The following is a 15,559-nucleotide window of genomic DNA, read 5'->3' as shown; positions in this document are numbered from 1 at the left end:
ACACCAGGCCACCTCAGGGGATCGCGTACCCCAACTATCCCCGTTCAGTGGGTCACCCCATTTCCCCCACAGCCTGTGTGTGCCCTCCAATCCCCGTTCAATGGGTCACCCTGCACCCCCCCCCCCGGCTGTGCCCCCGCCCGTGGCGGCTCCCTGAGGGGGCTGCGCGCTCCCACGCGGGGTCTGGGCGGGCGGCAGGTGCGGGGGGGGGGGGGGGGCGCTGGGCGGGCGGAGCCCCCGGGGCGGGGGTGTGCGGGGCCGGGCCGGCGCTGATTGGCCGGGGGCGGGGCCGGGCCGCAGCGGGACGGACGGGGCAGTGCCCGGAGCGAGCCGCTCGCCCTGCGCCCCCGGGGCCGGGCTCGTCGCGGGGCCCCGGGGCTCGGCCATGGAGCGCGCCCGCCCGCCGCCCGCCGTCTCGGTCTCGCCGCCCGTGGACCTGGTGCTGGGCGCCACGAGCTGCTGCCTGGCCTGCGTCTTCACGAACCCGCTGGAGGTGGTGAAGACGCGGCTGCAGCTGCAGGGGGAGCTGCGCCCGCGGGGCACCTACCGCCGGCACTACCGCGGGGTGCTGCCGGCGCTGGCGGCCGTGAGCCGGGCCGACGGGCTGCGCGGGCTGCAGAAGGGGCTGGCGGCCGGGCTGCTCTACCAGGGGCTGATGAACGGGGTCCGCTTCTACTGCTACTCGCACGCCGAGGACCGCGGGCTCACGCAGCGGCCCGGCGGCACCGTCGCGGCCGGGGCCGTGGCGGGGGCGCTGGGGGCGTTTGTGGGCAGCCCGGCGTATCTGGTGAGTCCCCGCCGCGGCCCCTCCGTGCCCCCGCCCTGCCCCGCTGGCTGGTGCCTTCCCTGGGGTCTCCCTCCATCCACCCGCCCGGCCGCAGGACTCGTCTCCGCTTCCCCCCCGAACAGCGGCGGGGCGGTGGAAACAAACCCGCGGCCGGCTCCAGAGGGGGCGGCAGGTCAGGGCTGGGGGCGGCGAGACGCCTGCGGGAGGGTCTGGAGACCTGGCCCCCTGGGCAGGTGCTGGGGAAACCGCCCCCGCTGCTGGGTGTGCTGGAGGACTGCTGCCCCTGTGAGTTAGGGGGAAGGCAGGGGGCTGGTTGGGGCGAGGAGGGGACAGGACTCGGGGTCACTGCCGGGGCGGCTCCGTAGATTGCCCCCTGCAAGCGGAAAAGTGGTGTGATTCTCCATAGGGGCGGAGGTGGGGGCTGCGTTGCTGGGGGAGGCTCTTGTGGGGCAGCTGGGATGCTGTGGTCACACGGTACCAGGCTAGTAGCTCCCTTATCCCAGGAGACCCCTCCTGGGGGAGCAAACTAGATATTGGGCCACATCCCTTCAGGGAGCTGTGCCACGCGTGGCCATTCAGCCCGCAAGCGGGTAGCTCTGTCTCCCCCCGTGGCTCTGGGTGGAGAATCACCCCCATAATAACAACTCTCGGTCTGGAACGGATCGGCCCCAGTTGCATTTTGCATGGAGATTCGGGGCTTGTTTGAACCCCAAGTGCAACCCAAATGGGTGAAACTGATGCAAATGCACCCACAAACCCCGCCATGCCAAAGCCCCCAGAGCTGTGCATGGATAGGTGAGCTGGTGGTAACCTCCAAGCCAGCTGTCAACATTGGTGAGGGGCGGGAACCTCGCCCACGGGCCTGGAAACAAACCAAACCCCCCTGAGACCACAGAACCGACCAGAAACAAAAGAGGGAGGGGAGGTTAATATTTGAGACTGACCCAGGACTTCAGCGCAATGTTCTTTGAGAAAGTAGCACCACCGCGCCCCATAGATACACAAGGGAGGGCTAGACTATCACAGGCCCCGTTCTCCTGCAGAAAGGTTTTAACTGTATCCTTGTCTCTGCTGCTGGAAAAGCTCCTATGCTTCCTGAGAGGAGAGTGGGGTCCCCCCCAGCTTATGATTTCCCTTTGATAGAAGTGGCAGCTCCCATCTGGATAGCACCAGGGTCTCTAATGAGAGAAAGTGGGTCAACGGAAGGGGGTGGGGGGAGACGAGGGCTCCTGCCACCTGTAAAGTTGTTATGAACGTGCATCGTGTTTATGCTGCATCGTGTGTCAGTGTCACTCGGTGGGTGGCCTCCAGTGACATTTCTGGGTCATTAAGGCCTGGGTTTGCATCTGGAGTCCCTGTGAAGCACCTGGTTTATGGCCCCCTTCCCAGCCTGGCCTGTATGAAGAATTCCCAGCAGTGCCAGAGGGATGGCTCACAGGGGCCCTGCAGGGGACTTGAGCTGGGAGAGCAGCTGGATGACTCTTTTGGCCCGCAGCCATCGCCCCCACCTGCCCGTCCCTGTCAGCCCATCTCTGCGCTGCTGGAGTGTTTACAGACCAGTTTGGGTGGGGTGCGTTCCATGGGGCAATGAGTTCTGGAGGAGACTTGCAGTGCGCCGGACACCTGGGTTCAATCTTAATAAGGTTGTGAGAGAGAGAGAGGGTTTGGTCTTGGCCTTGGCAAGTCCCTTTCCGTGCACCTTGCAAGGGTACCACCAAATCTGGTATGCTCTCTGCCGGGCGGACCTGGGCGTGAGCTAGGCTGAAGCACAGCAGGTCACAGGAGAGGGGCCTCTGTCGGAGTGGGGGCAGACTAGGGAGACTGTGGGTCAGGATTGAGGGGCGCTAGTAGAACTGTAGGGGAGAACCCAAGACAAAGGCAGAGGGGCTGTGGTCAGGACTGAGGGGCTTGGCGTAGCTGGGGTGGACAGGTCAGAACTGGAGCAACCAGGGTTCTGTGGGTCAGGCCTGGGGACACTGGCAGAGTTGGGGTGTGTGGGGAAAACAGATACGAGAAACCGTTCAGCCTGGGGTCACTGCTCTGGATGGGGATGGAAGGGTTATGAGAGTCGGTGGAGGGGAGACCAGCCCATGGGCACACAGCTGCTCAGTCTGGATGGTGGCTTGGGAGCAGCGTCTGAGCTCAGCTGAGATGCTGCGTTGGGGGGTCTGCCCTGGGGCTGCCACAGTCGCTCCTGTGAAGCCCAAGCTGAGGTGGTGATGACCTTTATCCAGCCCTCTAAAGAGGGAGTTAGTTGGGCTCTGGAGAGGAGGAGAGACTGGGGGTTGACAGCTGCAAGGGAAGAAAACAGGGCTCAAAGTCTGAAAGGGAGCCAGGCAGAGACTCATGCAACGCCCCCCCCCCCCCAGCTCCTCTCTGCTCGGGGGAGTGCTGGGGGGACAGGCAGGCTTACAAAGAGGCAAATTTTTCATTTTTCCCAGGTGCCTGAGCTCCCGCGGGACCCTTTCCCCCTAGCAGCCCGCAAATCAGTCTCATTAGACGGGAACCCAGGCAGGTGGGTGAAGGGTGAGTGCGGATGGTGGGGTTATACTTTTCCCCCTCCTCAGCTCTGATTTCGGAATCACATCTGCTGAGCTCACACTAATTGTGAGGAAATCAAATGCCATCTGCTTCTGCCAAAAGAAAATCAAGGCCGGGAGTGGACGGAGCCCCACTCCTTGGCTTAGCAGAGGGAACGTGTGCTCTCGGGTGAGTCTGGGGAAGTAAATTCCTTCCCTGGTAATAAACCCACGTGACCCATCGGCGGTGCCAGTTGGTCACCAGTCAACTGATCCAAAAGCCACTTTAACATCACTAGATCACAAGCTCTTGATTGGTTTCTAGCATGTCAAGAAGGGGGTCAGCTGAAGGGGCATAAGGATTTCTCTAGTGCTTTTCATCCTGAAGCGATTCCAGGTTGCCAGGCTGCACCCAGCCCCACCACATGGGTGTCTAACTTGCTATGAGGGGCTGGGTGCAGCCTGGCAACCTGGAATCACTTCCCCCACTACTGTAAATGCAGCCATCTCTGGGGTGGGATGTGGTAGCTGTTTAACAGCGCACAGCAACGTGATACAGCTGCTGAGGAGAGGAAGTGAATGAAAGCACAGCGGTATTCAGGGCGGCGAAATGTACTTAACCAACGCGGAATTTGGCCACAACACTAGGCCTCATGCCTCTAAGCTAACAGGTAGACGCCTACTGGACCCCCAACCCCACTTCCAGCAGCTCCCCTGCTCCTCCTCAGAGGACTCCCGTGCGAAGGTCTGACCCTGCTCAGTGTAGGAGCAGAGGAATTGTGACATGGATCAGACCCGGGGTCCAGTTACTCTAGTGTCACGTCCCAGCACCAGCTGCTTCAGACAAGGATGCAATAAACCCCGTAGTGGACCCGTGGGGGGTAAATTAGAGAAGAAACTTCCTGTTAGTCAAGTTATACCCTTGTGAGGGGAGCATGGGGGGAGGATGCTGGCTCCCAATGTGGGTCACAGCAGTGGTGGCACTTGGATCATTGGCAGCGGCGCCTACCCAGATGGCGTCGGTGGGAGGGTTTGGGAAAGGACCTCCTGGACTTGAGCTCTTTGTGATGAGTCTGGGTGGGGCCCATGGAGGTGGGTGCCCTGTTGTTTCCCCCATCACTAGGACAGGTTGCAAGTTGGGGCCTGGATCTTCACTCCCTTGCACGGGAAGAGACGAGGAGGAGCTGGAGTGGTTCAGTGAGCCAGCCCCACCACACGGGTGTCTCACTTGCTACGAGGGGCTGGGTGCAGCCTGGCAACTTGCTCCTTTCTAACCTGGCCAATTCCCTTTCATCGTGACAGGTCAAAACGCATCTGCAAGCCCAGACGGTGGCAGCCATGGCTGTGGGGCATCAGCACAACCACCAGGTGAGCAGCGGGTTCTGGGATCTGCCCAGTCCTCCCTGGTTCGTGCGTGTGACCTGGAGCAGTTAACGCTGGTGGTGGGATGAGGAGTGTTGTGTGCACAGGACGCTGCGGGGACTGCGTGGCTGTGCTGGGTGTCGAGTGTGCGTTGTGTATGTATCCGTGTTGGGGTTCCAGGGTGAGCTGCAGCTGGGTCTCTCTGTCTCTCTCGCTTTAGGCCCCTCTTTTAAATGGAATCTCAGGGGTCACCTGGCTAAACCCTCTCCCCTTTACACATCATATTACCGCCTCTGACCCCTCCGGCTCTGAGTCGGGGTATAGAATTCTCTCCGGAGCTTGTGACCAGTGTGAACTTGTGGTGCCTCTGGGCAGCTTGATCAAAGCCAAGTTTGGTTTATTGGTTCACTGAAATTTAACGAGCAGAGAGAAACAGGGTTAAAATAATAAAATGGGTTCTGTCGCCTAACCTAAGCCTCTCCTTGCCAGTAGGGTCCACGGGGCACCCAGCTGTGGGGAGACAAATTGCATCTTGTAATGGCTGCATCTTGGATAGTCTGTCACCCCATCAGTATCTCTGCCCTCTGAAATCACAGGTTGTCTTTTTATCCCTTCCACAACCCAGTCCCACCTGATGATCGCCTGTGATTATGTGCTGGGCACCTGAACCTGGCCAGACTAGTTTCTGCATGTCTCCAGACTTCCTGCTCTTTGCACAGTAGCTTCTCGGTGTTGTCCCACTGCGCACCAGGGGATTGATTCTGTCTTCAGCCATTGTCCATGGGTCCTGCAGGATTTAACCCTTAGCTGCCTTTTAGTCAGCAGCACCTCAGCGTCCAAACCCACAGAGATTATGTGCAGCTATATTAGAGTAATAAAAATCAATACAGAGAATTCCTATGTTCTCCACAGTAGGACGATGTGCAAAGGGGGTCTGAATGTATAGCACTATGGGGGTCGTGTGAGTGTGTGTGTGCATGTGAGATGAGTGTGTGCACATGTAGTTTTTTGCGTAGTAAATCCAAGTGGGCCTGCATGGATATGTAAGTGTGCCATGCAGTGCATGCTGGGTCCATGTGTGCAAATCTAGTGGAAATGCCTGGGTGCCCATGAGAACGGCGAGGGCAGTGGATGTGTGTGCCTGAGTGTGATGTGTGGCAGGTGGCTACATGGATGTGACATGAATGGTGGCTGTGTGTGCATGTGTCCATGACACACGTGGTGAATGTGTGACATGTAGCAGCACATGCTGTCTGCGTGTGCTGGCTGTTCTGTTTGGCGTGAAGGACCCTTGCACTTGAGTGGATCAGGGAACCACTGGGTTTTCATGCCTGTTCCCCTGGAGTGCACTGGTCCTGTTCCCTCCGGGGGCCCCTTTGTTGAGTCTCCCGCTGCTGCCTTGCTCTGTACACGGTGACTCACTCCCATTAACGCTCCTGCAGATGACGACGCGGAGTGTTTTTCAACAAGAAAGTTGCTGAATGGGAGGAACGGGCCTGGGGGGGCGGATTGTTGTCATGGGCCATTTGCTGCTGGGGACTCTGGCTCCACCAGGCTGTTTGTGTTTCTCTGCGCGGCAGCCGCACGGAGCAGGTTCCAAAGTCCTCGGCACTTTTATTGGCTCCGCTCCTAGGGGCGGTGGAAGCAAAGGCCTCCTCGTGGGCCGTAGGTACGGGGTGGCCAGGACACACTGTACGTGTCTGTCCCAGGCTGCGGGGCGTAGCCGCGAAGTCGCCTGTAAGGGGATTATGTAAGTGGAATCCTGCCAATTATTGGGTATGGTGCAGCCCGGCTTATCTCGGATACTAATTTACAAGCACATCCTCTGCTAGGCTGCGTCCTTGGCACAGGGTCACTCAGGTGGCCCTGAGCTACATCAGAGCCGCTGACTGGATGCAGCACGCCCTGCCCACTGGGGTACTGGACCGACCCAGAGATTCCCCCCTTCCTCCCAAAGATCCCTAAATCCTCCTGTGTTCTGCCACTTTAATATCTCCTCACCTCTCTGATTCTCTACCTAGGGCGTCTCCAGCGCCTTTGAGACCATCTACAGGAAGCAGGGGCTCGTGGGCCTGTGGCGGGGTGTGAACGGCGCTGTGCCCCGCGTCATGGTGGGCTCTGCAGTGCAGTTGGCCACCTTTGCATCAGCCAAAGAGTGGGTCGAGAAGCTCAAGGTGAGCAGTGGTGGGAGGGGCTGCTTGGCCCCTATGGGGTGAGAGATGGGCAGGACCATGGGGCCTGGCTCTGGAGTAGTGTTGCCAACTTTCTAATTGCAGGAAACCGAACACCCTTGCCTTGCCCCGCCCTTCTCTCAGGCCCCACCCCGCCCCTTCTCTCAGGCCTCGCCCACGCTCACTCCATCCTCCCTCCCTCTGTCGCTCGCTCATTTTCACTGGGCTGGGTCAGGGGGTTGAAGTGCAAGGCTCCATCTGGGAGTGCAGGCTCTGGAGTGGGGCCAGAAATGAGGGGTTCTGGGTGTGGGAGGGGGCTCCAGGCTCAGGCAGGGCATTGGGATGCGGGACGGAGAGAGGGCTCCAGGCGGGGGGTGCAGGCTCTGTGGTGGGGCCGGCGATGAGGGGTTCAGAGTGCGGGATTGGGCTCAGGGCTGTGGCAGGGGGTTTGGGGTATGGGCTCCAGACATCACTCACCTCAGGCGTTTCCCGGGGACAGAGGAAGTCCACACAGCTCCCGGGAAGCAGTGGCATGTCTCTCCAGCTCCTAGGCAGAGGGGCAGCCAGGGGGCTCTGTGTGCTGCCCCTGCCCGCAGGTGCTGCCCCCACAGCTCCCATTGGCTGTGGTTCCCCTGGCTGTCCCTCCGCCTAAGAGCTGGAGGGACATGCTGCTGCTTCCCAGGAGCTGTGTGGAGCCAGACTCGTAGCCTGCCTTAGCCCCGTGCAGCCAACCAGACTTTAAGAGGCCCAGTCAGGGGTGCTCATCGGAGCTGCCAGGGTCCCTTTTCGACCAGGCGCTCCAATCGAAAACCGGATGCCCCCTCCCTTGATTTATTAAATACAAAAGTAGGATTTAAGTGGTTCCAAGTAACAGCTGACAGAACAAAGTGAATTACCAAGCAAAATTAAAATAAAACACGCAAGTCTAAACCTAATACAGTAAGAAAACTGAATAGAGATAAAACCTCACCCTCAGAGGAGTTCCAATAAGCTTCTTTTTACAGACTAGTCTCCTTCTAGTCTGGGTCCAGCAATCACTCACACCCCTCTGGTTACTGTCCTTTGTTCCAGTTTCTTTCAGGTATCAGCCTCTCCACCCCCAAATATCTCTTGAGCCAGCTGAAGACAAAATGGAGGGGTCTCCCAGAGGTTTAAATAGACTTTCTCATGTGGGTGGTCCCCCTCCCTTCCCCTGTGTAGAATCCAGCTACAAGATGGAGTTTTGGAGTCACATGGGCAAGTCACATGTCCATGCATGACTCAGAACTTACAGGTAGCAGCCATTGTTCACATGCTACCTTGAACGTCCTCAGGTAGACTTCTTATGTGGATTGGAGCCTTTTAAGATCCATTGTCCGTTAAGTGTTTCTTGATTGGGCACTTAACCTGCACATTCCTTTCTAAAGAAGCTGCCCAAATGCCCAGTTATGTCATATTTACATTCATAAGCGTATTTCCACAAAGCGTTATGGGGTGGGTGCAACGTCACAGTGGGCCTCTAAGGCCTGTCATTTTAGACAAGCAGCCACGAAGCCCCAGCCTGGTTTCTGGAGCCATCTGTGTCCCAGTGTCGCTGGTCCAGTCGCTTGCAGTATCTCTTCAGAGATGATGCTCATGCCGCGGCTCCCCACCCAGGGCTCCTTGCCTTCATTTCCCCCTGCTTTAGATCCCCAAGGAGGAATCCGTCCTTCGTGCGTGGATTCAGCCACCCCGTGGAGTGACCCCACTCCTTGGAAGCAAACTCAGGGCTCCAGTGGGGCAGTGCAGAGCGTCAACTGCTGAGCCAGGCAGCTTCTTACTTATTCATCCAGACTCTGTAGACCGTGGGGATCAGGGAAGGAAAGGCAGCCGCCGGCAGGGGACCTCTCTGTTCCGGCTCCCTCTGTTATAGGAACTTCCTTGCAACAGATTCATTCACATGATCTACAGAACTAGCCCACCACACACACGAGCTCCCCTGCTGCACGCTCCAGGAGGGACTGGTGGGAGCCGGAGCTGGTGTCCGTTTCACATCGGTCTTTGTTCCCTTAGAGACAGTGGTGCCTATTTCCCCCAATCAGGTCTGACTCAGGCCTTCATGATCAGAAAAGCAAACAGCTGCCAGGAAGACCAGGGGGCTGCCAGATTTAACCCCCACCCCCACTCCAACTCCCCAGAAGTGGGGGTGGGTGGGTGAGGCGGTCTCATAGCCTGCCCTCTGCTCCCCTCCGCGCTGGCCAGTCAGCAGCCTCCCAGATTGACAGGCCGGCTCTGCTCCTCATGTAACTCAGAAAAACAGCGCTTCTGTCCTCGAGTCGATCCCTCCTGGCGCTGACTCAGTGCTTTCCCACCACAAGATCAACAGGGCTCTGGTGCGGGCGAACGTGCAGGATGGCGAGCGGAACTGACGCGCTGCTTAAAAGGCGCTTTATCCTGGCTTTTTGCCTGGATCATCAAAGCTAAAAATAACAGCGGGGCCGGGTGAGCGGGTTGGGGCACGCCTGCTGCTCCCAGCCCACAGAGAGATAAACAGCTGCCTGAAGAGGGCACCTAGAGGGCTGGGCCATCTCCCCTCATGCTGTCGGTGCCAGTCGCTGCTTCAACAGGCCCGTCTGCTGCCCCCTAGGGGTGGGAATTAATTGCACCTCTGTGTCTCGGGCACACGTGGATCAGCATTTTGTCGTCCTTGTGGTTCAGGATTCGGATCCAGGGGTCCAGTTCGGCCCATTAGAGAGATGGGGGGGGGGCGGGGGGGAACCAGCCAAGTTTGGGGCGGATTGGGCTCAGCTTTTGAACACCTCATGGTTCAGGGGTGGGTGGGGCGTCCGATTCAAGGGTTTGGTTCGACCCATGACACAGAAGGGAGCATTTGTGAAATTTGGAGCCAGCTTCATGATTCTGGCCCTGCCCAGGAGCTCAGGGGCGTCTGGATTTGGGTTTGGGCCTGGGGCTTTCTCCACCCTCAATGGGCATGGTGGGTCACCTTGAGGAGATCCCTAGACAGCTGCATCTTCCCCCCACATTTACCTGGCCTCCTCCCTGCACGCACGTGTCATCTCCGTTGCTCTGGCGATGGTGACGTTCTCATTCTCATGGCAACGCGTGGCAGCTGCAACCCCAGCGGCAGGAGCTGGTGCAGGGGATGAGTCTAACTGGTCCCATGTCTGGCAGTGGTTCAAGGAGGGCAGCTGGATGGTGGCCTTGGCGGGAGGCATGATCAGCAGCGTGGCTGTGGCTGTGGCGATGACGCCCTTCGATGTGGTCAGCACCAGGCTCTATAACCAGCCCGTGGATGAGCGGGGCATGGTAAGTATGTCCCGCAGCTGGGAGGCCAGATCCCCGTTTACTGATGGCAGGGCTGTACAGGCAGGCTGCAGAAGACCTGGGCTTGGATCCCAGAGGTTCCTGGCTCGCCTCCCTGTGCTCAGTCCACTAGGCCGTGCTACCTGGAGCATCGTCATGTGCACCAGTCTACTGCACGCACGCAACTTCACAGCATTTAAAAGCAAAATCCGCACCATGCCGCTCAAGGCCAGGCACAGGCAGCCAGCCCCGGACTAAACCAACCCCACCCACCTCCGAGCCGCTATGTGCCAGCCCCACGGCGAGTGACCAGCTGAGCCGTGCACCCTCCTGAGCCCGGCTGGACTAATGGGGCAGTGAATCCCAGAACGGTGGGGCCTCCTTGGAGATCACCCTGCTGACAGCTCCCCAGGCTTCCAGTGCAGGGCTGCTCATTTGAGCATCTCTGCTCAGCTGACCTTTGCTGAGGTGGGGCCTGGCTGCTGGGAGACCCAACCCATAGAAGGGCTCCACAGATCAGAGTCGACAGTTTTCCACCCAGACGCCGGTGCAGAACAGGTGGGAAAGCCCCTGAAGCTGGCTGCACCCAGGTTCGGCCCTATCTGAGGAGCGTGTGTCCGTGTATGTTGCAAGAGTCCAGCTGAGAGCTCACAAGGATGTGAGAACCCTCGCGAGGGCCAGATACAGGGTGAACGGTTCCCACTGGAGGTGGAGGAGACCTGGTGGCATTTGGCCCAGTCTTGTCCACAAAAGTGCAACATCTCGCAGGTTTTCAAATGAAAACAAAGGACCCAGATTCTGCCCTCAGTTACTCCGGCGCAGGCTGGTCAATCTCACTTTGGGGTAACTGGCAACCCAGTCTGGCTCGTTAATGGCTCTGTTATTGAACCGTGATTTTCAATACTTTACCTGTTTCAATCCAAAACCCACCCTTTTGTGAAAAAGGTGCGTCAAGCTGCCCTGGTGGCTCCAGAGCGTGAGTGCCAACCTCAGGGCAGACTGCTAAGAACCAGGGCACAAACCCCAAACTGGTTGTGAGTCCTATACCAAGCGTCAACTGCTCAGACACTATAACGGCCTTACCGTGGAGTCACAGACAGTCCCCTTGGGTACGCCGATCTATCTTGCCACCCAAGTAAGCCTGCCTTTGTGAGAGATGGTCCCTTATACCAAAAATCACAAGATTCAGGTTATTCCCAGTCCCAAAGGACCAGTCCACTTATCTAAGGTGCAACTGACCTGGAGTCTCATACCAAAGCCAACGCTTGGAGGCAATCCTGTCATAAACGATCTGAGGATTTACTAACTAGGAAAAGGAAATAGGAGAGTTCCTTACAGGGTTAAAGGTGGTAAACAGACACATACAAATGAGTTACAGTCTTAAGTTTCAAAAGGTAAGAGAAGCGTCTATAATAAGCAGGCTCTATGTGTCCTTTAGGGCTCACCCATGGCGAACACTGGGCATCTTTTGCTTATACTTAGAATTCCTTGCGCTTTAGAGTCCAAGCAGCATAAAAGACACAAGTTCCTCCTTGCTAGGGCTTTTTATCCCTTCCCCGCTTCTGCTTCAAGTTGCACATTCAGCTGCTGGAAGGAATTCAGTTACAAGTCTCCTCCTCGTGGGGGGGAAGGGGAGCAATCGACCAAGTCTTTTGTCCTCTGATGTTCCACAGTGCTTTGCCTGGCGTTGATGGGCCTCTTTGGTTGGGTCGGAGCCAACACCTGTTGGAAACTAGTATTTCACATTCGTTAATGCTTCTCTCCTGCCTGATGACTTACAGTCCCACAGCAAATGTTCTAACCGGGGCTACAGATATTGTGAGATGAATGCAGGCAACTACTTACAAGCATTTCATAAAGTCTAAAAACATTTCTCTAACTCTAATACCTATTTTAACAATACTGGCACACAGAGGAACCAGACTGGTGTGTGTTTGTCACTGTCCCGTTGAGACCTAGGGGCCGTGCACTGCAAGCGTCACAAGCTGTAATTTGGGAGTGGGGAGGCGGGGGGACTACAAAATAGAACTGCTTGTGCCTCAGTTTTTCCATCAGTAAAATGGGGCTAAGTAGTGTTGGCTTCCCCCAAACAGACTAGTGTGAGGACTAATTAACCACTGTCTGCAGCATTTGGATAAGGGGCTCAGAGCATTGTGAATTATTCTGTTTATTGAGCTCGGGGGGAGGGGGGGGGAGTTTTCAGTAGCACTCAGCACTAACGTGCGCAGCTCTTCTGAAAATCTGGCCTGGCTTGGATGTTAAAGCCGGAGAAAAGCAGGCGTAGGGAGGCAGGGTTACCTCTGTATACACCATTCAACCATCCCTGGAGCCTCTGGCTGGTTCTGGTGTCCACACATCGAAAAGGATGTTGACAAATGGCCGAGGGTCAGAAAGATGTCACAGGAATGCTCTGACGTCTGGGAAACTAGTGAGAGAGTAGCTCTGGCGGGTTCATTTCACGGGAGAAGGTGAAGAGGTGACTGGATTGCAGCCCGCGTGACTACGTGGGGAAGGGAGTTCTGGTAGTAGGTGGCTCTTTGAATCTAGCAGAAAAAGACAATGAGATCCAGTGGCTGGAAGCTGAAGCTAGACTAGAAATAAGGTGCTTGTTACTAACAGGGAGGAATTAATCCTTGGGAGTGGTGGAGTCTCCAGTACTCAGAGTCAGTCACTCAGGACTGGATGTCTTTCTAAATATGTATGTATATAGCGATATACCTATCTCATAGAGCTGGAAGGGACCCTGAAAGGTCATCGAGTCCAGCCCCCTGCCTTCACTAGCAGGACCAAGTACTGATTTTGCCCCAGATCCCTAGGTGGCCACCTCAAGGATTGAACTCACAACCCTGGGTTTAGCAGGCCAATGCTCAAACCATTGAGCTATCCCTCCCCCAAATGAGCTCAGCCAGAAGTTATGAGCTTGCTGTAGCAATTCCTGGCTGAGGTTCTCTGGCCCGTCTCAGCCGGGAGGCCTGACTAGATGGTCATTGTGGTCCTTGCTGGCCTTACAATCAGTGAGTTACCATAGCATGTAGACCAGACCCATGTATATTAAATGTGAGCGGAGGCCTGTGTGTGCTGGGGCAGGTTTTTGATGCCTCTCCGTCTCTCCTGTCCCCAGGGGAAGCACTACCGAGGGTTCCTCGACTGCTTTGTGCAGATCTCCAGGAAAGAGGGCATCCTGGCTCTGTACAAAGGGATCGGTCCTGCCTACCTCCGCCTGGGGCCTCACACCATCCTCAGCCTGCTCTTCTGGGACGAACTCAGGAAGCTCACCTACCGCCACCAGCAACATGGCGTTTAAGCCCCTGGGGCTACGTGGGCAGATCCTGCCACAAGATCACCTGCGCGTGGCCTTGGGGGTCTCTCCGCCCGCCTGATGGGACCAGAAGTGGGGGACAGGGGGATACGGCAGTCTAGGAGCCCAGGCAGTCAGCTCAGAACTTTCAGGGGGTGCTGAAATCCCCCAGATTTGTAGGGTTTCAGGAGAGAGGAGCTCTGTGTCCAACTCCACTGCCTACAATAGGCTCCCACCTGCAGCCACCGCGCAGAGCAAGAGCGGGCTTCCATCCAGGAGCGCTGGCCAGCTGCTGTGGAGCGAGAGGGAGCTGTCCTCTGTCCGTGTGCCTGGGAGCCAGGAGGTCTGCGTTCTGATCCCAGCTCTGACACTGACTCCCTTCTGGGGCCTCGGGCAAGCCCATCGCCCCGCGCTGTGCCTCAGTTTCCCCATCTGTGACATGGGGATCTTCCTAGGTGCCTCCTCAGAGGGCAGTTGTGAGGATTAAACGACCTGACGTTTTGCAGAGTGCTTTGATGCTGTAAAGAGGTGGGTAGATACATGTGCCAGGTGGATTCTTGCCAGGTAAACGTGGCCTTGGAAGGACTGAAGGGACCCAGTGCCGTTCCTAAGCGTTGTTCAAGGAGGTGCTCCCCGGTGCAGGCCTTGGCCTTCTTCCCTGAGTAAATCGCATTTAACCCCTTGTACCAGGAGCTGCGGCAGGGAAGGGTGGACTGTTACGTCCTACGGAGCACGTACCTGGCAGCGCCGAGTCCCAGCATGGTGCCAGCCTGGGGTGCCCTGGCACTGTGCCCATCCCTGGCTTGCGAGAAGTTCCAGGCGCTCAGACACCAGGCACGGCACAGGAACCAAGATCAGCCAGAAGCAAAGTGGTGAGAGGCTGCCCCCCGATGAGGCCGTGGAGCCCCCCAGCCGTGGGGCAAGGCGGGGAGGCAGGCCTGGGTTTCACGGTGAATTTGATTTGCTTGTTTGGGGTTAACTTTTGGCCCTTGCTTCCCCTGCCCTTGTAAGGCAGGGCCCCCCCCACATCACCACCTCCCCCCAGCCCTGCTCAGTCAGATTGCAGGGACGAGTTCAGCTCTGCTCAGCCTGGCTGCACCCACAGGTGCAGGCTGCGCTCGGTGTTCCCAGGTCCTTGCACGCAGCCGGGGGCATGTGCCGGGGGAGGATGCTGTGCCACTGGCGGGGTCACTGGGACCTGCTCCTGCCCTCCCAGGAGGCAAGCAGGAGAACATCTTCCTGAGTAAGGGGGACGTCTAAGTCCTGGGCTCTGACAATTTGGGCCTGCCACATCTCTAAGCCTTAATCTCACCCTGCCCTAGTGCCCGGCACGCGCTGGGTGCTACTAAACCAGTGCTGCCCGCTCTGTGCAGGGGTCACCAGCTCTCAGCACAGCGTTCACTTCTACTCAGCAGATGCTGGAACCACAGCCCCAGCTCCGGGCCGCTTGCCGCAATCAAATAAAAGATTTTTTTCTACTTTCTTACTTTTACATCTCTCCAGTGGGTTTTAATTTTGCTGCTGAACCAGGTTCCTTTCCCTCTTCCCTGTGCCAGCCACCTGTTTCTGGGAGTACGGTGCCCAAATCACACCCGCATCACACCCATCTCAGTGTGTTGCCAGTGAACACAGCTGGGGGGGAGATTTGGGGACGGGCCTCCTGGCTGGGAATTTCAGGCACCAGCAAGTTTGAACCGATGCAGGGGCATCTCTGGTTTTGCCAAGGGAACATGGCAGCAGTGGGCTCTCCCTGTACCCTCACACCCGGAAAAGGAGATGAGATTGCTGCAGCGTAAGGAGCTGGGAGCTCTCGTGACAGATTTCGATTCCCCCCCCCCTTGGGCCAGCACCACCAAAAAAAAACCCATCCGCACACCACGGCACCAACTGCCCCTGGCTCAAACCGCCCCCCTCCCTAGACGATACCCACTCCCAAGATACCAGGGCTGCCCTTGCACTAGGCCTTCAGAGGGGCACTAGGATGGGGTGCAGTTGGGAGATGAGCTTTTGAGAATCTGGCCCTTAGCAGAGTCAACTTTAACAATCACGCCGAGACTTGCTCTGAGCAGGGGGAGCCGAGGGGCCAGTAAACTGTCAGCCCGTGGGTCCTGCCTGCACGGCTTCCCCGGCCATTGTCGCT

General features: G+C 57.5%; 1 protein-coding gene across 2 annotated transcripts; it reads left to right on the top strand.

Annotated features, from left to right (window-relative positions):
- The first annotated feature begins 282 nt into the window (after positions 1 to 282).
- On the top strand, positions 283 to 14,911 carry SLC25A34 (solute carrier family 25 member 34). 2 transcript variants are annotated; one of them, XM_024106573.2, is made up of 5 exons: positions 287 to 787; positions 4,609 to 4,674; positions 6,690 to 6,842; positions 9,990 to 10,124; positions 13,243 to 14,911. In XM_024106573.2, the coding sequence occupies exons 1-5, from the start codon at positions 386 to 388 to the stop codon at positions 13,423 to 13,425; spliced, it is 939 nt and encodes a 312-aa protein (XP_023962341.2). In that variant the 5' UTR covers positions 287 to 385; the 3' UTR covers positions 13,426 to 14,911. The 2 variants fall into 2 exon arrangements, with proteins under 2 accessions (XP_065431378.1, XP_023962341.2); XM_065575306.1 differs by lacking the exon at positions 9,990 to 10,124 and having other exon boundaries at positions 283 to 787.
- The last annotated feature ends 648 nt before the right edge of the window (positions 14,912 to 15,559 follow it).

Source organism: Chrysemys picta, chromosome 21, assembly GCF_011386835.1.
Source record: "Chrysemys picta bellii isolate R12L10 chromosome 21, ASM1138683v2, whole genome shotgun sequence".
NCBI lineage: Eukaryota > Metazoa > Chordata > Testudines > Emydidae > Chrysemys > Chrysemys picta.
This window is presented reverse-complemented; position numbering and strand designations above follow the sequence as displayed.